Genomic DNA, 23,204 nt, shown 5'->3' with positions numbered 1-23,204 from the left:
AATTAGTTGCATATCTATGAGTTACCGTTCGATTTCCACATGGATGGTTAGAACCATTGCAAAAAAAAAATTTTCGCAAATGTTAGAGTGCAGAAAAAAGAGGGTGGCTCCAGTTAGGTGGTGTCTGGAACTACGATATAGTTAGAAGTACTGGGCAGTGAAATGAATTGACGATCACTAGAGTGAACCCGTACTAGCACTAAACAAATTGAAACCCGATTGGTATGAAACTAAATTTGCACAGAAAATTATGAATAAGGATAAAATAATATTCGCGATCATGTATAGATAAGCTTAATGAAGAAATGAGAGTAAGATAACAGAAAAATGTGTGCGTCAGTGTCATAGTGTATCAAAGCGGATTAGCTATGATTGCAGATTTTATCTGATTTGCGGATGTTATTTAATCGATGAATTCAAGTGAACTCGGATTCCTATCACTAAGTTCTCATTTAAAGAAATGTGGATTACGATTATCAGTATTTGCACCCAAATGGATAAGATAGCGTTGACTAAGTTTCCTGTTAATGATACCGGAGAATTTTTGTACAATGGTGTATTTTTTTTAGAATTCAAGCGTATATAAATACGGTACGAGCCAGCAGAAAACACCGTTGCCACCATGCTGTCCCAGCTAGCAATATTGTTCATCGGACTGGCAAGCGCTCTCGGTTGCCGCACTGGAACCGAAATCGTATCGAATCAAGATTGGTGGAAAACTACCGCCTTCTATCAAATCTATCCAAGAAGTTTCAAGGACAGCGATGGGGACGGTGTAGGGGATTTGAACGGCGTCACGAGTAAACTGGATCATCTGGTGGATGCAGGTGTTGGTGCTCTTTGGATATCCCCAATTTACCCGAGCCCAATGGCTGACTTTGGTTACGACATATCGAACTTCGTGGACATCGATCCGCTGTTCGGGACCCTAGACGACTTCGACGCACTTGTTGCAAGGGCAAAGCAGCTTAACCTCAAAGTTATTCTTGACTTTGTGCCAAATCACAGCTCTGACGAGCACGAGTGGTTTAAGAAAAGCGTTCGACGCGAGGATCCGTACACAGACTACTACATTTGGCGTGATGGAAAGAATCCAGATGATACCGGGAAGTATGAGCCACCGAACAATTGGCTTAGTACCTTTCAAGGATCTGCTTGGGAATGGAATGAAGAAAGAGGCCAGTTCTATCTTCACCAGTTTGTGAAAGGTCAGCCTGACCTCAACTATAGGAATGCGAATTTGAGGAAGGAGATGGAAAACGTTCTCTCATTCTGGCTGAAACGAGGCGTTGAAGGATTCCGCATTGACGCCATAAACCACATGTTCGAGGATGATCGATTCCTCGATGAACCTTCGTCCAACAACGCGAACGTTTCAGCAGGATATTACGATTCTCTCAATCATATATACTCCAAAGACCAGCCCGAGACCTATGATGTCCTTCAGTCCTGGAGAGATTTGCTGGATAAATATGCCCAGGAATCGAATACCGACACGAAGGTCATTATGACCGAAGGATACGCGAACACGGATCTCGTGATGCAGTACTACACTCACGGCTCCAACATTCCTTTCAATTTCGGATTCATTACCAACACCAGAAGCGGTTCAACCGCTGCAGAGTTCAAGAGTGTAATCGATAGCTGGCTCGATAGCATGCCGGAAAACTACGTGGCGAATTGGGTGACAGGTAACCATGATCAACGCAGGGTAGCGTCGAGGTACGGCTCGAATCGCGCTGATCAAATGTCAATCGTTTGTCTGATCCTACCTGGAATCTCAGTAACATACAACGGAGACGAAATCGGCATGCTCGACGGGGAAATATCCTGGGTTGACTCTGTCGATCCTGCAGCTTGTAACACAGATGCAGAACACTTCGAGCAGTACTCTCGGGATCCAGAGAGGACTCCGTACCAATGGGACAGCACAACGAGCGCTGGGTTCTCCACCAGCTCGACAACCTGGCTTCCGGTGAATCGCAACTACGTAAGCCTCAATCTTGCTGCACAGAAGGCTGTGAGCCACTCGCACTACCACGTGTACCAGGCCATGACGGCTCTCAGGAAGTTGCCTATATTCAAACGAGGGTCCTTGAGCGTGGAAGTTCTCGCTGATAACGTCCTTGCTATTACGCGATCGGTCACGGGGGCCACTCCGATCGTCGCTCTTGTCAATTGCGCCGAATCAAGCGTGAGCATCAACGTCAAAAACAGCATCGCGGTTCTAGATCAAATGACCGTGTATACGTCGAGCGTTTCGTCCGGCATCACTCCCGGCAGAAATGTTACTACTTCCAGCGTACAACTTCCGGCTGCTACCACCATAGTATTGACCTCTCCAAGGCTATATCAAATCGTCCACGGAGCTTAGTAATGTAATTATTGTATGTATTTCAACAACCTCTCATATTCTAAAGCAAACATTAAATATCTGTGTATATAGAATTCCATCATCCGGCCTAGGTAAGAGTATCCGAGCAGAGAATATGGAGTCTGAAGACTAGCTCAGAGTTATGGGGGATTTTTTTACACCATTTTCAGGTTATTCAATCAATATTTGCTTAACAAGTAATTGTATCACATGATTTTGAATACGTTTAACTATCGAGTGGCTTCGTGATTGTGTCAGTAATAAATTTAAGATTTTAAATAAAACCGTGACAATTTGCGATTGTTTAAATTGTCACCGCATGTCTGAAAAGTGTGTTTACAAACGTAACGAACTCCAAGAATATTTGTTGCAACTTCTGAACTGCGAAACGGTCGATCATTGTAATTACAAAGGTAAAACGACTGAAAATCTTTATCGTTAATTATATTATTATCATCGCTATTGTTATAACCATTATTCAAGCTCGTTATAATTGTTGCTATTGCTAAGTTGTATTTTAGAATACAATTTTCTTACTGACTTTTCTATTAATATAACGTTGTATGAACCATGGGAATGAACCTTAATCGTGATAGTGTGTGACTCAAAAGAATGTGCGAAGCATCACTGACACCTGTACTAGTCTCGTAACTATCGATTTACGGCAAGGTGAGTTTTGCAAGGCCGAATTTGCTGTTTGGCATGAACATTTAAGCGCAAATGGTTCACGAATCGTTCAAACCGGAATAAGCGTTCGTTGTTTGACTACGATTTTCAAAAGATGCTTAAAATAGACGAAGCGAAAAAAAACGCAGTTCGACTCAACGTTGATAAAACGAAACGGTGTGTCATTGATTTCAGCTTTGTTTTCGTTTGATTCAATACCGAATTGATTACTTCTACACGCTGAAGCTGGTTTGTACTCTATAAAGTTGAGTTATGTTGTTACACTTCGGCTTTTGTACACTTAAAAGTTTTACTTTGACAAATGTTGAGTAGCAATTATTTTTAGCAATAATGATTGAGTAACGAACCAGTTTATGTGAGTTTCGAGAGAGCAATGGTCCTTCTCAGGGCGCTGGAAATAAATCGTAGGTTTACTAGTATTTTAGCCTACGTTTATGACTAATAAGCGTGGAACAATAAACCAGTGTCTCAACGAAGTCAGTTATACGATTACGTCAAAGAACATAGCATCGCTGGGTTATGGGTAATTACATAGGAAGAACGTGGCATAGGTCGCACGTTAGAGATTATCTGAAGTGATCGCGCGTTGCAGAATCTGATAGTGTCAAGCAGAGAGAAATTTTCCGACACCAGATTCGGATGCGCGATTTGTTTTCCTCGAACTCTTACTATCCAGAGCATTCTTAGTTTTTCAAACCACAAGTACAACTCGCGGTACGGAATCATTGCTTGACCAGCACTATGTATTACCGCGTCCGGCGAGCGGCAATCAGAACCTACATATCTATAATCATAGGTTAATTTGCTTACGGGAGTGCTGTGAGCGTATCAGCTCCCTGCCGTGGATCGGGGAAACTACAACGTCGCGCTCTCGTCCCGGCAGATTTGGCAGAGTACCATCTTACCATACGATAGCGATCGGCTCGCCCATCTTGTATAATACATTGAACAGGTCCATTTTCAGCGCGTGATAATATCTATTTCGTATTATCATACAAGGTGGTCAGGAGGGAAATAGAAACATTTGAGTTTCAGTAAAAATTGCCAAAGCTTTGATTGGAATTTTTTATTTCTTTTGTGTATTAAGATAATTGCTGGCACATTTCGGGAAATTACCCGGACGCCGGGGAAGCTAAGGCAAAATAATTCACCCCGCAGTCGAACCATTCGTTGACGAAAATCACCGATAACATCACCGAAACTTGCACTCACCAATTTTCCGACCGAAAAACGATATGAAAAAACTTGGTCCAGCGGCCTGAACTTCTCCGCTTTAATTTTCGATATGTTATCGCATTGGGCCGGGGAGTAAAAAAAAAAGAAAAAAAATGCGCTACGGGTGTGCGTTCGTACGATACGATGGAAGAAAGTCGCATGACTTACATTTGCTCGAAGAGAAGAAAAGTATGAAACTTGGCACTTTCATCCCTCCATTGCAGTATCACCATCCATCCATGCACACAATACGCGTCACGGAGGAGTAGCGAAGAAATACGCACTTAGTGAGATTGGCGATGCCATTTGATCCATATATGCATGGTGTAAGTATAGCGAGTTCCCGCGGTCGGGTCTGATCCCGCGTCCCAGTTACTCTCGAGCGATTTAACGCCGGAGTTTCGCCGTCCGCACGGGGGCTTAAAGAAGAGCTGGCGTGATTAACGCTATCCGGCACGTGCCGCTCGTCGCGGATATCATTCCGCCTCGTCGAGTGGGAGCAGCGAGACCTTGGCACGACTGGGAAATCGTGCAATTCCGTGTCCGTGACTTGAAATACATCCTCGAACGCCGTTTTTCCTAATGAGCTCGCGTTGGTTATCCTACTTTTGTCGCCGATCCAGCACTCGCAGCGTTATCATGAATATTTACAGTCACGGCGGTGCAAATCCACCCCTATCATCCTTCATTCTTCGTTTGTCAACACGAGTTTCACTTACCCAGAATCGTACCTTCCGCCCCTTCGCTCACAGGCATGCTGCCAGCTGAGTGAGACGGTTTTTAAAATGCATTTCAATTCGAGTGGTTAATGGAAGACGTGATGGACAACGAACTCGAGATTTTACAAGTGCAGGAATCTGCCACCTGCTTTCAGGAAGAATTTCAAAATGCGGCAAAAATTTCTACTCTACGAGGCCAAAGATTTTACAACTTCCGACCGCTGTGGTTGAAGCAACGTTGACTCAAAATTATATGTATGAATGTAAGATGTTTATAGATTTTGCTCTGAAGAAAGGATCAATTACTTGATATGGCGGTAAAATCAGTATCTGGAATTTTCTTTTCTGCATACTTGTAAACTTGCAATGGGATATTTCAAATCGAATTGATACGCAAGAAAAAGGAGAGTGGTATTTTGATTTCAACATTTACTTTACTGTTAAAAATGCGGTATTGAATGTAAAACCGAAAATATTCTATAGAAGTCCACGCCGTTTTGGTATTGATTTTAAAACCACTTGGTGTCAATAATCGAACGGTTTACACCGATCATGTTTAATTTTACACTAATCGGTGTGGACTTTTATTGACACCGTAAATTTTCTGACAGTGTATCTGAAAAAAAAAACTAGTAGAAATAGTATCTATAACTATCCTACTCCTTCCATATTCCATTTCTATTTTCGAATTCCTTATCGCTTCTCTATCCACCTCGGACTTACATCCGATAACGCTTGTCGTGAGACCTATACATGATTCTAATTCGATGTCTTAGACTGGTTTTCTAATTTTTTGTATGAAAGTCGACGATGAAAAATCCAATCACAATTTTTTTCAGAATTTTACGACCCAGCGTATCTAAAGTATGATTTAAAAAGTGGAAAATACAACCCACTTTCTAAAATCTGAAAAAATTCAAAAATATCTTATAAAATATCACAAAATTTTAGATACCCATTAGAAGATGGAAATTTTAGAAACCTTAAACGATAATTGAAAAGAATAATGGTAAAAAAAAATTATTATTATTTGGTTGCATTTTTGACATGAGAATGAACATCAGTTTTCTATTTCGCCGGAAGTTTCGCGTTTACCATTTCGGGATTATTTACGGTTTGTAAATCATTTTGAAAACTTCTAGTGATTTTTCAAAAAATAAGCATGTACGCATACAGTCATATATGGATAAAAAATTATCCGTTTTTTCAGACTTCTATATTTTTCAATGCGATTTTCTATCGTAATTTTATAGATTTTTTTTCTGCAAATATTTGGACCTTTCTGAAATCGGTTCTATTTGGTTATTTTGTGTAAGAATTTCTTACGTCGGATAACCACAACTTGGGATAAGGGTTGAATAACCGTTTGGATGCTTGAGATATCAACTATACATTTGTTTGAAGAATTTGTGGAGCAGTTTAAACGGAGTGTGTAGTTCACAATATCGGTAAGAAAAGTTATACGTGAGGTTGTTGAGTGTTGAAATAGACTTGATCGTGTCGAACGTTGGAATAGGAATGATGCTGCGGTAAAGAGGAGTAGACGTAAGGTGCGCAAATGGTGGGGAATAGAATTAGCGGAGTCGGCAAAAAGCGAGTGGCGTGAGCCAGAATGGAAATAGGATGACAGAAATGAGACGATAAGGTTGCTGTAAGGATCGTGGGAGAGTGACGAGATTAGGGAGACGTCTGACGATACGCCGGACGTAACAAGTTTACCGAACGAACTTGACGTTTCGTTAATTTTTCGAAAGTTCCGCGCGATTTTAGCTTGACGTGGTGGAATTTGAGAATTGCTCTTCAATCTGTATCTTATATACTTATAAAAAAACTTTGTTCGTCACAGATACTAAATTGATTATATCGTATCTGAAACCTGAAGTCAATTTCATTCGGTCATTGGCATTAGGCTCTTATTTAATCTCGTAAATTTATTTGGATCGACTACCTTCGTAGAGACTCTCACACCGACGAAAAAAATCAACTCGTCACCTTCGATTTAATTAGAATTCTTGATACGGCAGAGCAATGTGTAAAAGATCCCATATAAACTTTCATAATTTCATCGAATTAAGTGAAAATTGAATTGAAACACAGTTCAGAAATGTGGAGAAGTAAAGAATTTTTCTGAAAACATGTAAGTAACGCTATTCAAAAAATTTCCGCAAAGAAATTCACCGCAAAATTTTTACACTATTTCATTGCCACTTCTCGATTGAGAAAATCCCGTCCCCAAAAATTGTATAATATTGCGAAGTTTATCGCTGCGTAAAATAACAGTCACGAAAATAATACAAAAACAAATAAATAAATGAATAAAAATCGAACGAAAAAATTCACTCGACAAAGATCTCGCGGTAACGCAGCTGAGCTAACCGAAGCTTTTCTGTGTTGCCTCTATTGATTTACTACACCTCTAATCGTGTAAAATTCGTTAAATATAGATTGCAAAAAATGCCCGCAGGTTTAATCAAGCTAACTTTTGCCCCGCACGACGGGGGGCGTCCCTCGACGACGGTCACGTGGACTTATATAGAAAGTTCATCAACGCTCGAACAGCGGGACAGTATGAGGAGGGGGAGGAGGACCGAGGCTGACCAGGTGGTAACCAATTACGGTTACCTCTTGTCCCTCTGGAATTGCAGCGAGATCGATGCACCCGACGTAGTTATCTGGACACGCGACGCGTCCGCGGTATCTCGACGATGGTTGTTCGGCTTGGAAATTGCAGGCGCATATGCACTCGACGGTATTTCCCTTTGATAATGTGGACCATGTCAACGGATGACGTCTCAATATTTGAAGTAGGTGGCGGGATTTACATGCGTCTCATTTTCCTCGTAAGACCTGGAATTTTATTCCCTGTGTGTCCGTGATTTTTTTTTTTTCTCTTTATTTTTCTCTCAGATTCAAGAACGGAAATTTCATCGGAATTGAAAGTTTCAAAATTCACAGACGTAAAGAATTGGAGAAATTTCAATGAAGGCATGTGGAACAGCGCGGTCACTGAAACTTTTGAATCAAAGTTTGGAATAAAAAAAAGAAAAAATTTTTATCGAAAATTTCGTAAAAGCGAGTCACGTTGAACCAAATGATTATTTTTTGAGACAGTCACAAGTGAACCGTCGATTTTATCCTAAATTTTTACAATATAGAATGTGTATAGGAAATGACTATAAAACATTTGGATAAATTCTAGAGTACATGCGGAATAATCTGTAGCGATTTTCGAATCTAATTTGCGTTAAGAGGGTATGAAATATTCAACCAATTCAATGAAAAAATTTCACGGAGATATTGAGAAATTTCTTGAAAAATGGTGTGCTTAACGTCTCCCTCAAAATATTTCATTATCAGGGTCTTCAAAGGGCTAATAACCTTGACCTTAGAATGAGAATAATTTTATTTCGTGTACTGCTGAAGATCTCTGCTTCAAAAAGTGTAAGACTTCGGTAAAAAATTAGTATCGATGAATGATGCATTATTTACATTTGTTCCCAGTAATTTTGGAACACAGTGTCTCTCTAGTCTCGTTTCTTTCTTTTTTTTTAATAATTTCTTTTTGTTGCACGATAGCCGAAGGGAACGACTGTGATGTATTCGAGATTAGACGATGAGTGACGATGAGACTATTTAATCCTGATACCGTGTCTTTTTGATCGCGGTGCCTGGATTCAGGATCGTGTTGCCGTACTTGTAATTATGAAAAACTTTCACGGGGATCAAGGCGGAAGCGCAATATTACCCCGAGTCAAAAGTTAGCGGAAAGTGCCGATGCGAAAGGTTGCGCCTCGACGTGAGCGTAGAGCATATGAAGTAGGTAGATATAGAAGCCTCCCTAGCGAAACTTTAATAGATAGGTATAGGGGAAATTGGTGAATATGGCCCTTCCCGCCGTCGGGACCATCTTCCGGTTCTTTACCCTCGATTCATCATTGTAGTGACATATTGCGATTCAGCTAAGAACCTGAAAGTTTCTATCAGCCGTCGACCGGCGGGATTGAAACGTGTTCACAATATTTCTCAGACGAGTGAGATCAAAGGCTTTCATGGATCTTAGAAATTTCGTCGTTGATATATGAACGAGATTTTATTTATACAGTTTCTCGTAATTGTTTTCACGAAACTGTGTTATTAATATCGCGGGTTCACTTCAATGAAATTTAATATATTTTTACAGTACACTGCTACGTGAAACGCTGCATAAAATTTCTGGCAGCAATTTTTCATGACCTACAGGCATAAAGATCGGAAAGAAACGAAATGTGAGTAGTAAGCACAAAACTTTTTGTAGCTGCATTCAAATTTTCACCGATCTGTCGACTATATATATGTATATATATATATATATTTTTTTTTTCTTATTACATCGGAAGATGATTACTCGTAGCGACTGAATACTTTTTACACCAATCGTAGTAAAATATTTTTTGATACGTGAATCCTTTCACTCGAATGGAAGAGTGAAACGGTATGTATTTTTTCATTCATGGCATACATTCTTTCTATACACGCTTCTGGAGTAATAATTTTTTCGAGAGTTTAAAATGTAATCAGGTGGTTGCCGAGATCTGTCCAATGCTGGACCTAAATTCATTCGCATATCTCTTTCGTTCAATTCATGCTAAAGAGAATTACAACGACAGTGGATATATCTGGAAGAACGTAAGTACTCGTACTCTTTGGAACTTTTGCAAGCCTCTGTACGAAGTTTTAACAAAACTTTGCCGCCCGCGCCGGGCACCCTCTGTAGAGAGCTATAGAAGCCGTTGAAATTCCCAAACTTTTGATGTCAGGCAGACATTTTACATTCCGTGAAACTTCCATCCTTTGAATGTAAATATCACCTAGGAGGCATATTCGCCTTGAACATTCCCAAAATTAACCAAATACCGATACAGCCGACGCAGTCAATGAATTTCAAGTCTTAAACCCGAAGGAATTTTTCGTCCCAATTACTTTCCGGTTCATTATAATTCATAGAAACCTGTAGATAGTAGGAGAATTTCATATTTTTCAATCACAATATTTTTTTACACCGGTACACATGCGATCACTGATTCAGATGTGGCTAACTTTTTTGACTAGTTAGTTGGGTCGGCAATGTAGATTCAGTCCGTACCGGCAGCCGGCAGTATATGAATCTGCCTGACCGACGTAACCGATTTGTCGAAAAAATTAACCGTCCCACAATCATCGAGCACATGTGTAGGTACGCGGTAAGTTTTCGAAACATCTCTCCAACTTTTTCGTTCAATTCTATCACATCGCAAATCAGTAGTCATTAAAAGCCTGTTACGTTTCGGCAATTGTTTTCTTTGTTACGATTTCTCGTGAGTGACTTCTCTCGAGTCTTCTTCGATTCGAATGAGAACCGTTGACGGGCAAAACGTTGTCGATTGGTTGAAGGTGGAGCCTCGCGGCTATAAGGAAAAGTCGAAATTCTGTCGAGCGTAATTTTTAAGCACCGCCGTTCTCCAATGGAGATTTCGTACGTTGCAGACGTATAATTGGCCACATTCCGTGCTTGCAGTAGACTAGACGCATAAGGTTTCGCTTGGTAACTACGTTATCGCCGTCCCTGCATCAGGTTGTCCTGCAAGGGTGGCTGCCGGGGGGCTTTGGCCGAGTATCGGCGACACCGCATACCAATCGGTTATGTCAATTGGCCTTAACGAAGTAGCCTGCGGGGTTACCGATGGGACAATTGGCGGGTCGGAGCCTCCTCCTGTCTCCGACTCGACGCGCATTGCATTGATTATTAATTGCGCACTCCGAACAGTTTTAAACACGTTGGGTCCTGTCTGACATGGTCGATTAAGGTTTAACGCTGCCTTTGCAATGGCGTTACGCGAGGAACAAGACAAGAAGAGTTTCCATTTACTCAAGGAAATACTAATTTGTTCAGAAATTAGACGTACAATACTACAATTAATTATAAACGTGGAAAGACGGCAAATTAGTGGTTTTACTTTTTTGTAAGAATCGTTTGTTTCTTATAGTCTGGTGAATCCAAACTGTTATTTAATACTTCCGGTCAAGCATAAATTTTAAGAAATTACTAAATGCACATGTATGTGTTTTTTTCCATATTATACGTGTACACTCAAAGGGACAGGATTGAAACTTATACGTGGCGGTCCTGAGAGAATATAACTGTGCGAAAAATGTTGTAGATTGTTTCATGTTCATTTCATAGATTTTTAGAAATTTTATACACCTTAATAAATATTATTCTTGCCCTGTATTCTATTAGTGACGAATTTTTTATAAACTGTGGTTTTTCAACGCTTACAAATATGCATGTATTTTTTTTTTGTTGGATCCATGATGGTCGATTCATTTACTCGGATTCTTTTCCAGTTCCACATACATATATAATATAATGAAACCTTTAAGTATCAAATTATAGTAACGGTAGTGATTTTAGTGAAATTGACTTGATGTTATGTAATGTAATGTGACGTAGTCAAATGTTCGCACTGGTTTATGTGAATTAAATTACAATTATTATTTCTCATGCAGCCGATTTCAGAGATACAAGAGACAAGATAAATATTAAATAAAATAGCCAGTTAGAAGTACGAGCAATGGACGTTGACATCTACGATTAAAGTCATTTGTTTGAAATATGGATTTTCATTGAGCAATGGAAAGATGTAGATGAAAAAAAAAAAATTTGTGTGCGTTCCACTTTCAGGAAAAAAGGAAAATCATTGATTTATAATTCCCAAGGTCAAAATTTCCGTAGAATTCTGGTTGAATAAAAAATCCATCGTTGCAAAAACTTTTCTAACAAATTTAATGTTAGTCAGTGAAGGATGTCGGTGATTATTATTCTCTCTCCCTATAATATTATTTACAGAAAGAGTAAGTAGGCACTTTAATCCAGGTCATTAAGCAGGAAGCGTTGTAGTCAGCCTTAATCCTGTTGGAAACTTGATCGAAGAATGAAAGCTCTGCCCAAAAAAAAAATCGATAAATCGTTCGCGCCTCACGGGGTTATCATCATTAAACCTTAAACCAAATTTGTTCATAGCTCAAAGAGGTAACCACTTATTTGTATATGGCTGATACACCTACATTTACGCAACATAATAACCTTCGGTGCGTCCGTTACTTGCCGTAATTAATAACCTTGGTGTTTTATCTAGAAAATAATTCATTGATCGTTCCGAATATAATTAATTAAACCCATCGATGGTTGGTTAAGCAGAAAGGTCAGCTTTAACGAGTGATTTTTAAAAGCAATTATTAACATCACACGTCGTCACCGGTGCAATACGAACTATTACTCAACGATCAGCACCGAAAGAACTATCAAAAATTCGTCTATTAAAAACGTGATTCCATCATCTTCCTTTCAACAGAAGGTATTCTGGTCGTACAACCTTCGCTGAAATACGTGCCGACGTGTTGTGTACGGTGAAAATATTGGCACACGACAAACGTTGGACAGTTATAATTATTGCAGCTGCTCACAAGCGCCTTCACATAGCAAAGGTAGCCAGGTAACAAAGTATGGGAATGGATCCGTGACGCTGAACCAGCGCCAATGTTTGATGATAAACACTGTTAATAAATAACTAACGAGATAATGGCTATTAACCAGACGACTGATCAATGATCACGATTTTTGCCAGTTAGTGACCACCGTCATTATGAAAATTACATACTTACAGTTATGAAATTTAGCACATCATTGAACTTTTAACACGTCAAACGTTTTCGTTTTTTCTTAGTTACCTTGGCTCGAATTCAGTCAAATTTAAAAACAAAGCCCTATTGACGACGGTTAATAACTGTCGTAATGTGGTGACACAGTTTACTGTAATCTCATATATTTCTTGTAACCTCGTGTATTCTGTTATCTTTTTGCAATCTCTAAGTAATCTCAAGTAATCTTTGCGACCTCCGGTAATCTTTGTAGTCTCCAGTAATTTTTGTAATTTCTGCAACCTCTGCGATCGTTTCCGATCTTTTGTAATCTTGCTGTAATATTTGTGATCTTCGCGTAGTTCCTATAATCTTTTGTAATCATTGCAAGTTTTGCAAATTTTTGAAATCTTTATAATCTCTGTAACCGTTTGTAATCTTTTGTAATGTTGCTGTAATCTTTTTAATTTTGCTGAAATCCCTGCAATCCTTATGAAATCCCTGTTATCATTCTAATCAGTTTGTGATCTTTGTCACTGTAACCAGTGTGCGCCATTTTCAAATGACAATTAATCCTTCTCCTCCTGAAAATGATGTTTGTACGATATTTTGAGGCAAGAAAGCCTTGTTCAAATAGTATTTTCGACGTTATAAAATTAGACTTCATCTTTAAAAAATTATTCAATACCGTGAAGAGATAGGTAATATTACGCATATGCAAAATTCAAATTCAAATTCAAATTAATGACAAAAATTAACTTCGCAGATTGCTTTCAGTGCAGAGTTTGAATCAGCCTGACAAATATCGTGAGTAACGTATAACATATTTCTCGATATTATGGGCTTAAAATAATTTATTGTACAGTTATTTCACACAAAAAAAATCAATCAAAGAAGTGACTTTCACATCGAATATATTCAATAAATTTAAATTTGGCAGGTAATCGAAAATCATTTGTACACATCTCGATTGGACTGTTTCGTATTACGACAATTTTTTTCCTCTAGAACAAAGATCAGACAGATTTGTTTTTTTTTTTTTTCAAACAGGTTCAAAAGTTTCATTTAGGTATACAAAGACACCAGTTAAAATTTTAGATTTTAATTTTAATACTTAGGGGTGCCTCATCGCACTTTTCGATTTTCCGTAAGAATAACATAGGAAAAATGTTGTTTGCTTCTTCTAATTTTTATAACTAGCTAACGAAGCATCGTACAAAAAATCTAAAGATAAATTTTTGTAGGAAATTGAATGTTCTACAAAACAGGTCTCTTGTCAAAATTTCGTAAAACTAACAGAGTCAAAGTTACAGCCTGTCAAAAGTTAAGTTACCTATAATTTGACCTTTTTTGAATATTAGCTTTGAACATGAGCTTTTTTTGTAAAGCATACACTCGACTTTAAATAGATGATAACTGATAATTCATTTGTGCAACAATATAGGTATATTGTCGAGCGACCGAAGAACACGGACGCAGCGAGTGGCGAAAATCGGTACTAATAACTCGCAGTCGAAACCGGGCCCACTTTTCGCTAGCGAGCTGCATGACTCGAGTATCCACTCCTCAGCTTCTTTCTTCCCGGTAACAGGTAAACAATGATTGGGAAGAGTGATGACCTTGCTTAACCTTTGTCGATTTTTCTTCACGATGAAAGATCGACCCGCGCATGTATATGGGTAGAAAGTTATTGGAGCGGTTCGAGGTAGCGAGGCCTGGATAGGGGCGGCTGTTTGCGTTGTTATAACCTTCGTATCCGGTGCAATCCGTGGCTCTTGTCGAGTATAAACAGGCGTACAGAACGAAGCACGAGGGAGTGCTGCCGGAAGCCGGTCATCAGCCTCCGAATCACGCCAATCAGTCTCACGCTCCTCAGCCGGGTGGCCAGACTCTCGCTTCTTCCGTTCCCGAATTCGCGCCTTTTGATTGTCAGACGGCGGACGATTATATCGGCAGCCGAGAAGAACGACATCCTATCACTTTTTTTTCAATTTAATTTAAAAATTGTCTCTCGGAACTTCATTAAAGTCACGATTTTAGTCAAAAAATTTCCTGAAACTGTACCGCTGATGGCTTTGTATCATTTTTGCGAAAATGTTGGTACTCGTTACCTTGAAAATATTACGTATTTTAAGCAGATTTTTTCAACGTATAATGATTTGTATAAATTATCAGTTGCCAGCCATTCATCAAAATAGTTGCGTTAATGTCGAGGGATTAATCACTGTTGTAATCTGGTTTACACAGGCTACTGCAATCTTATGTATTCTTTGTAATCTTGTGTACGCTCTGTTATCTTTTTGAAATTTTCTATGTAATCTCCGGCAATATTTGTAATTTTTTGTAATCCTTGAAATCTCTGTAATCGCTTATAACCTTTTGCAATCATGTCGTGCTCTTTGTAATTTTCCTGTAAGCTTTGTAATCGTCTGTAATCATCGCAAGGTTAAAAATTTTTTGTATTTCCTGCAATCTCTGTAATCGTTTGCAATCTCGCTGTAATCTTTGTAACCTTCACGTAATCCCTGTAATCTTTTGTAATCTTTGGAATTTTTTGAATATCCTTACAATCTCTGTAATCGTTTGTAATATTTTGTAATCTATTTGCAATCCTTTCAAACTTTCTGCAATCCCTGTAATCATTGCGATCAATTTGTGATCTTTGTAATTGTAATCAGTGTACGCCATTTTTGCATTGTGATCAACTCCTCGGTTAACGTTATGTAATCATGGTAGCAATTATCCCCGAGCATTGAGATGCGATATGAGATTAAAGTATAAATTTGAGATACGATTTTGTTGAGTAAGATTCTGAAACGCAACTTTTTTGAATGAAATTCTGGGCCACGATGCTTCCGAGACAAATTCTGAAATAGGTATAAATCGTTCCGCTCGGCCGTCGATATCTCGTTCTATTATTAAGGATAAGCCGTGCAGATTTGTTTTCCCGGATTGTTATTCGTGCTTGACACGCGAGACGAAACCATGAGAACGTATAACGCCTGATCGACTCATTGATCACGATCAACGACGGATGATCATCGCGTGTCGATGGCGGTCACGATGCAGATTGTACACGTATAACGATGAAACGCAAACAAGTTTCACAATAAATTAGACGATCGATGAAGAGTTGTGTTTGTTCGGACTCTGTATGACGAATGGAGGTATCGTGACATCGCTGCATCGATTAATTGAATTTCAAATCGTGAATATACATTTTCCGGGCGTTCAGTTCGAGGGGTTTATATAGACATGTAGATAATTGCTGGTTTCAAGTGACTCGGCGTAATTCCTGGCATTTTTGATCACCTCTGCACTGCGCTGCTTATCTGTTTTCCATTAAATTCATCAGATTTTAGTGAACTCAAGCGGCATCGCGTGAAACTAGTTTCACTTCTACGGAGAAAGACATGAAAATTTTGCAACGATTTTGATACAACGGGAGAAACATTTCAACGCGAGTAAATTTTTTTCCGTCACAGAAAGAACTTTGAATCGAAAGGGTTGCAGGTGGAACCGTAACACGATTACTTCACCGAATCTGGTTTCATTTGAGGGACTCTTTCAGGTGAATGAATAGGCACTGTTCGAAAATCGGATTATCTCCATTCGAAAAGTAATTTTCAATGAACTTTGTGAATTGAATTTACGAGTCTGAATCGTCCAGTAATAATATTTCACCGATCAATGAAATCGGCCTCGAATGGAAACGAGATGTCCGAAAGCTTCTGAATTTTACGGCTACCCCAAGAAATTTATTCCTGAAGCCACTCGAGTCTGCAGGGACTACAATATTTGTCGAGGTTTGAACGATTTTATTGCAATTGTAAGCTTGTCCAATGATGACGTAATTACGCTCAACCCTGATTCACTTCATCAATTATTCGAGCTGAAGGCCTTACCGTCATCGAAGAGCAATATTAGCCTCACTTCAGACGGGAATTTAATCGGGCTCGCTAAATTGGAATTTTTGTATTCGTAGCCAGCGATGATACTGAGGTACTTGGTAGTGGATGTTTCAACGTTTTCTGGACGTTCACTGTTCATTTTTTTACAACTCTAGGACAGAAACATGGTCGACAATAATTTATCTGGGATCCTTTACGAGCCTCGAAAAATGAGTTCTAGTAGAATACCTGAAATATGAGCTGACATTTATTACGAGGATTAGGAAAATTTTCATTACTCAGACGTCGAAAAAAAAAAACAATCTGACATGACTTTAGCGGAGAATATTCATGGGATCGTCCCGAGGATATTCTCTACGTGTATATTCATCCGGCTGAATGCTTTGATACGAGTATTCGGATTGCTTTCGTAGTAATGAAACACATTTTCCTTCTGGCGTTTAATGAATTTTGAAAGAACTTTCTTGCCCTGTCGGAAAGAAGAGTAAAAAATTTCAAAAATGGAAAAATAAAAACGTAAAATCTAAACTTGTTCTATTAGTCTTTTCAAGAGTAACTGAAATTCTTGGAATTCTGACACTTTTCCCAATATTTTTCATCCTCGTACATCAAATAACTTGATTACAATCAAAAATAGTTACGTTCTAAATTTACTATACTCGAGAAAACTAACCGATGTAACAAGATAATCAACAATTAAACTAACGAATATCAATCATCACAACGTAAATTGTCCTCTGGTTATCATGAAGGTCCTAACGAGGCTCCTTTTACATACGCACGCGGGAAATATTTACTGAAAGTGGCTACTCGCAGTCAAGAAGGACGTCATATATTGTATCTTGACAGACTCTAGTGTTCTGTTTCACCGAATACTTTCTGTACGAGAGCACTGGTGACGATGAATAATTCATTAATCTGTAGGCGGTATAAGTGCCCATGTATCACTTTTTAGGATAGATAAGTACAGTAACGTTCGAAACCATTTTGACGAAGACAAAGAAGAAATTCGATGTTCTAAATAATTGTAGAAAATGAATTCCCGGTCGCTAGAAAATAATATTGAATTAAAGAAAGGCAAGTAGAACGACCGATCAAAGTAGTAATAATGAATTTCATACTGTCATAATACTTTTGAGCGCTACTGTATACGGCATAAAATCTCGAGAGCTGTGCAACATTCAATTTTTATATCATACAATTCGTTTTCTCAGTAGGCATAGCTGCGGCTGTCGAAATTTTTTTCCAATTTTCAATTCCGCGTATGAAACGCGACACTCACACCAGGTCGGCGTACTCCAGGAGAACGGGACCACGTCGCCTGGAATGCAACTGGATCGAGGATCGACCAGAATGCACGCATCGCAAGCTGGAAACTTTCAGCATTAAAATTAATATCTACAGAATGAAAAACAGGCCTGTGGCAGTATTTTTTCCTATGAAACTTCCTCGATACTTCAAAATGAGTATAACGTGTATTTTATTACAAAATTTCGAGGCGTATTGGATGTAGTTTTTGAAACACGAATGATTTCGGTTTTGTTCAAAATAAACAATTGTGATAAAAATTTTTTAGATAGAAAGAAAACAGGAATTTTCATTGTTTTAACGGAATTTTGATTTAGCGATAAAATCAAATGCTCAAAGTTTGTATTACAAGCGAATCGACACATTCAAAGCAATTTACATTACTAGAATTCAACTTTCAAAGAATTAAAATTCCGTTTCCAATACTGATGATCGAGGATTTACAGATATTTCAATCGTGATAAGTGATTCTGGTTTCACGTTTATTCGTATAATAGTTATCCTAGAGATATTCTATAATGCTACAATTTGTGTTTATGCTTACAATACACTCAATGATGCAAAAAAAAAATAAATAAATAAATAAATAAATTATTGAATACCAAAGAATATTTATAATATGTTGGTAAAATGTATTACATTGAACTGTATGAAACCCAAAACTAAAGAAATCTGTTTCTGACACATTCGAAATACCTAATAGCAGGAAAAGATCAGCCGATGACTGCATTAGGCTTCGTATTACGTTACTGACAATAATGATACGTACATTTGACGAATCGTTGCTGCAGACATCGAATAATCTTTCAAAAGTTACGAGCATAGAGGGTGAGAAAAAGAAGACTCGTTTCTCGTGTTGCGATGCCAGACAGTCGCGTGACAGAAAAGGCAAAAAGAAGAGAAAGAATTCAACGAAATTATCATGTAGCGTGCAAAATTGTTGAATCTGCATTACTGTACTTGGATATAGGGGCATGTGAAGCCGACAAGTAAATTGCACCTTTGTATGTCAAACGTTTCTACGTATAGCCAGTAGGTACCAACATATCTACATTCCTGCAGGAAAGTCTTTTGAGATTGATCTTTAATTTTTGAAAACATTTTGAAAAAGTTTTGCAGGACGGGTGACATTTGGAAAGTAGATTGGAAATATCTGAAAATTGCGAAATGATTTCAGCAAAAGTAAAATATATCTAATGAAAAAAATTCATGTACGTTGGTAAAATGATTTAGGAGAGCTTGACAGGTGCGGAGAAAATCAATATTTTTCTTATTTACCACGTAAAAAATTGTGCAATACTTCGTTTTGGATTTGACCTGAAAATGACATCTATATCAGAGTAGATTTCTAAAAATTTTCTGATATTCTTGAGAAATCTTTAGAAAAAATAGAAAATTTCCATCAGGAATGTACACGCGCATCAACACCACCCATTGCGCATCGAAGGTAGAGCTATACATAGAAATACGCGTCCATCGGAACTATTTTTCGTTACTGTCTGCACGGATGCACAAAGTAACTGTCACAGCAATATGAAATACAGCCGTGTTCGTATATTATTTTCAAAGTTCCATTCTCTCGAGAAAAAGAAACGCCTAGCTGCTAACGCGGGCAGGTATAATTCGAAAGAAGCGTTGCTTTCGTGACTTCACCGAATCCCAAGACGCCGGTTCGTGCTTCGTAGTATCGACGAAAGCCTGAACGTCATATAATAACCATGTCACAGCAAAGTGGTTCTGAATATCGACGAACGCAGGAATTGATCCGAATATTTATTCGCCTCGACATACGATGAGAATTTTCGAATAACTCGTAAATTTCAGTCTCATCGTCGTTGTGTTTTATTGTCCGGTTCAACCTGCGATTATCGTACGGACGACTTCGCGCCAAACCAAGCGAACCCACACAGATGCACCCGTCTCGAATTCCGATGCCAATTTATCTTCAACCCTTACGCTGCACACCCCCCGTGTATAAATCTAGTATCACATTAAACATCATGGCGTAGAAATGGAGAAATCGATTACATAAATTTAAAAATAATTCCGGGATACTCTTTAACTACGATGTTTCAAAGAAAACTAGTTATTTCTAGCAATATGAAAGTTTGAACTGTTGTGGCATTGTTTGTATAAGTATTGATGAACATTGAAAAAAAGTATCCTAAAGCAACAAAATACCGGAATATTAATCATTTTGCTGTAAAAAAAAAAAATCATAACACGTTCAACTTTGAATATTCTAAGCTGAAAATCGATCGAGTAACTCTCAAGACACAGATATTTAAGAAAAACAGGCGGCTTCAGGCTGACCGTAAGCCAGCTTTCGAATTCCCACTTTTACGCTGCAGGTTTCAACTACAGATTCAGATTTATGATTAACGATTCACAAGACCTCAGGTATTATATTACGTGAAAATACGACGAATTTCAAAAATTTTGACGCACCATAATGGATCCGAAATTACAAATTTTGAAAGTCCGAGCTTCGATTCGTTATCAAAAATCAAAAAAAAAACCGTCGCCTACAAGATTCTATCAATATCCGAATAGTTTAAATTTTTTTCTGCATAGTTGTTGTTGTTGTTGTTATTGTTGTTAATCTTTATAAATATCCACGGCAATGTTGGATAACCAAGATTTATATTTTTAAAACAAGCGCAGTAATTATAAAGACAAAAATTCAAGAGAGGAGCAAGCAAAAAATACAAGTCGGGGGATAAAATACAATTGAAAACCTTGAACCAACTGAAGCAAAACAAAAACAGTCAAATAGAAACAGAGAAACAATAAACTGATGTATATAGCGAAACAAAATAAGAGTAAAGAGAAGCAAAGTAAAAGTACGCAGATGAAGGTCAAATTACGTGAAATAAAAAATAAAAAATATAACAACATAACTAAAATTTAAACCGAAGTCATAAGTAATTAGGAAATGCATCAAAAGAAAAGAAAAAGCAAGTTCCATTTCATCGTCAACATTTCCGTTATAGGAACAATAACTCAAAAACTTATTTGTCACGTAACAACTGGACGTGTTTAGCTTTGTTGCGAGTTTCGGATTTTTCAAGTCACACGAAAATCTTCTACTTTCAAATTTTCGGTGTTCTTTCTCGCGTTGTAATCAAATATAATAATAAATATTATGATCAAAAAAAACGATGAAAAATATGTAATATTTCCCAAGTGACACTGGGGCTTTTGTAGTATTGAAGGAGGCTTCATTATTCGACGACGTGAAGGGAAAAATAAATTGGTATTCGAGTCCGTATACACCGAAAACAATTTTTTTTGTGAAAATAATTCCGCACTTCAAGTCAGAACAGAATGAGTATACCAGTTTCAAATTGTTTAATAATAACCGACAATTAGCGAAGCTGCAAAATTAAATATTTCGTAAAATTGAACGACGGCAAAAATTTAACGGCCCGACCCAAGTTTTGTCATGGGAAAGAATTGCCGAAGCTGCATATTTTGGCGCAAATTTCGTAACATGCATCGTCACTTAGGATACCTAAACCGTGCAGATAAACCACTCGAATTATATCCACTGTATGTGCAGATTGAGCGTGAAATTATTAACAACAATATCTAAACCGCCCCCCCCCATAAATATGTTCGCAACCTGTTTCATGGAGGTGAGCGGATTGGGGACAAAAGTCGATTGAATTTTGTCGTGAGCAGGAAGTAATATTAGGGAGGAGACATAACTTCGTACTCTTTTCGATGGCGAAGGTGGGACGCATTTTGATCGGAAGTTTGTAGTACCAATAACGCCGCTCGCGGCGCTGGATTTGTTTGTTGCTTCGGAAATTTGAACCCGCTACACACGTGAACAATTTTTAATAAAAAAAAATGAGTACACACTGTTTTATATCCGGGTGTTGGGCGGAATACGTTTCAGAACGACTAGAAAACAAAATTCCTCGGCAGAAAATAAGACTCCGCAAAGTTATCTTTTCTGTAAAGAGGTTATGTTCAATTTGCTGGCGAAGGATTTTCGTTCAAATCTTTCGCAATATATTGCCAAATTGTTGTCAGATTAAATTTAATGTTGACGTTAGTAGATTCATTTACTTGCGATTCGATAGCAGTTTGGGAGGTTGTACAACAACTTGAATTTTCTGTTGTTCTTAACCCCTCAACTGTCGGTAATACGTATATTGGCCAAAAATACACAAGTATTTGACCTATTATCTTTGCATTTTAAGCGTAAATATATGCCAAATCTGCAAAGTTGACGAGACATTTTTTTACACAAGGCTGCGAAGAGGTTAATTACCAACACATAGCAACATTTAGTATTGCACAATAATTTCGCATTTTTCGATAGCAAAGCGTTAAGATAGCGTTTGTAGGGGCTTGATAGTTTCTTTCGTTTTGCCAGCCATCAGACGTAGTGCAAGAAACGAAACCAGCGCTGCGAGCGGCGTTATTGGAACGACAATCTTTCGAGCAGAATGTGGCCCACTTTTGTAACGCGGAGATATGTCTCCTTTCTAATATTACTTTCTGCTTGTGAGATAAAAGGAATGATGCTCCTCTGCTGCCTCAAGCCTTGGGCTTTGAGGCTCGGCAAATTTTTCGCGTGAACACACGCAGTGTGGAAACCATTTTTTGTAATCTCAGCCACTTTTTCTCGATGACTGCGCGGAATTTGTTGAAACTTGGCCAGTTCTTAGTACTTATAGTTGAAAAAGACTTTGGGTGAGTTATTGCAGATTTTAAAATGCAACCGTACGGAAAATACTCCGGTTTTTCTTTCTAGTAAGCGTATCTTGAAAAATACAGGTTGCGGGAGTAAAAATACATGACGGTATTAAAGTTGTAGTTCTATATCAACCGTTAAACGGGTTTACTGTCATAATTTTTGCGATCTTACACGGAATTTACTTTTCATTGATAAGTATAAAAAATGTTTTTTTTTTTTAAGGGTGATTCCGTACATTTTTTTTTTCAGAAATTATTTGTCAATTTATTATCAGCGAAGTATAAACGATCGCTTCCAAATTAAGAAATATTTTCCACCTTTTTCAACGAAAAATCAATCTCGAGACTAGAATATCGTTGAAGATGTGATAGAATCAACAACTTTCCAACAGCCGATATTTCTTCTCCTGCAAGCTACATATTTTTACCAAAACATTTATACCAAAGAAATTGAGAAAATCCCCCAAGTGCAAGTGGTTGAATTTAAAAATGTGAAATATATTAACGAGAAGGTGGGTTCCACGAGAGCTAGAAAGTGGCGAAGTTGAAGAGGCAAAGAAGATAAAAAGCCAACATTTTCGCGTAATGAACGTAAAAAAGTGGTCGACAAGTTCACAGACTCCG

General features: G+C 38.2%; 2 protein-coding genes across 8 annotated transcripts in view; one reads left to right on the top strand and one right to left on the bottom strand.

The window, feature by feature from the left end:
* Window positions 1-23,204, bottom strand: part of LOC124216388 (protein artichoke) — a 268,737-nt gene that overhangs the window by 90,407 nt on the left and 155,126 nt on the right. The gene's annotated exons all lie outside the window — the stretch shown is intronic.
* On the top strand, window positions 593-3,291 carry LOC124216389 (maltase 1-like). Its single transcript, XM_046620868.2, has one exon. It carries the CDS (start codon window positions 623-625, stop codon window positions 2,372-2,374), a length of 1,752 nt encoding a protein of 583 aa, XP_046476824.1. The 5' UTR covers window positions 593-622; the 3' UTR covers window positions 2,375-3,291.

Source organism: Neodiprion pinetum, chromosome 4 (genome assembly GCF_021155775.2).
Source record: "Neodiprion pinetum isolate iyNeoPine1 chromosome 4, iyNeoPine1.2, whole genome shotgun sequence".
Classification (NCBI taxonomy): Eukaryota; Metazoa; Arthropoda; class Insecta; order Hymenoptera; family Diprionidae; genus Neodiprion; species Neodiprion pinetum.
The sequence above is the reverse complement of the archived record's forward strand: the minus strand, read 5'-3'. Positions and strand labels throughout refer to the sequence as shown.

Coding starts and splice junctions, on each gene's coding strand:
- LOC124216389 (XM_046620868.2), top strand. CDS start 623: ATGCTGTCCCAGCTAGCAATATTGTTCATCGGACTGGCAAGCGCTCTC.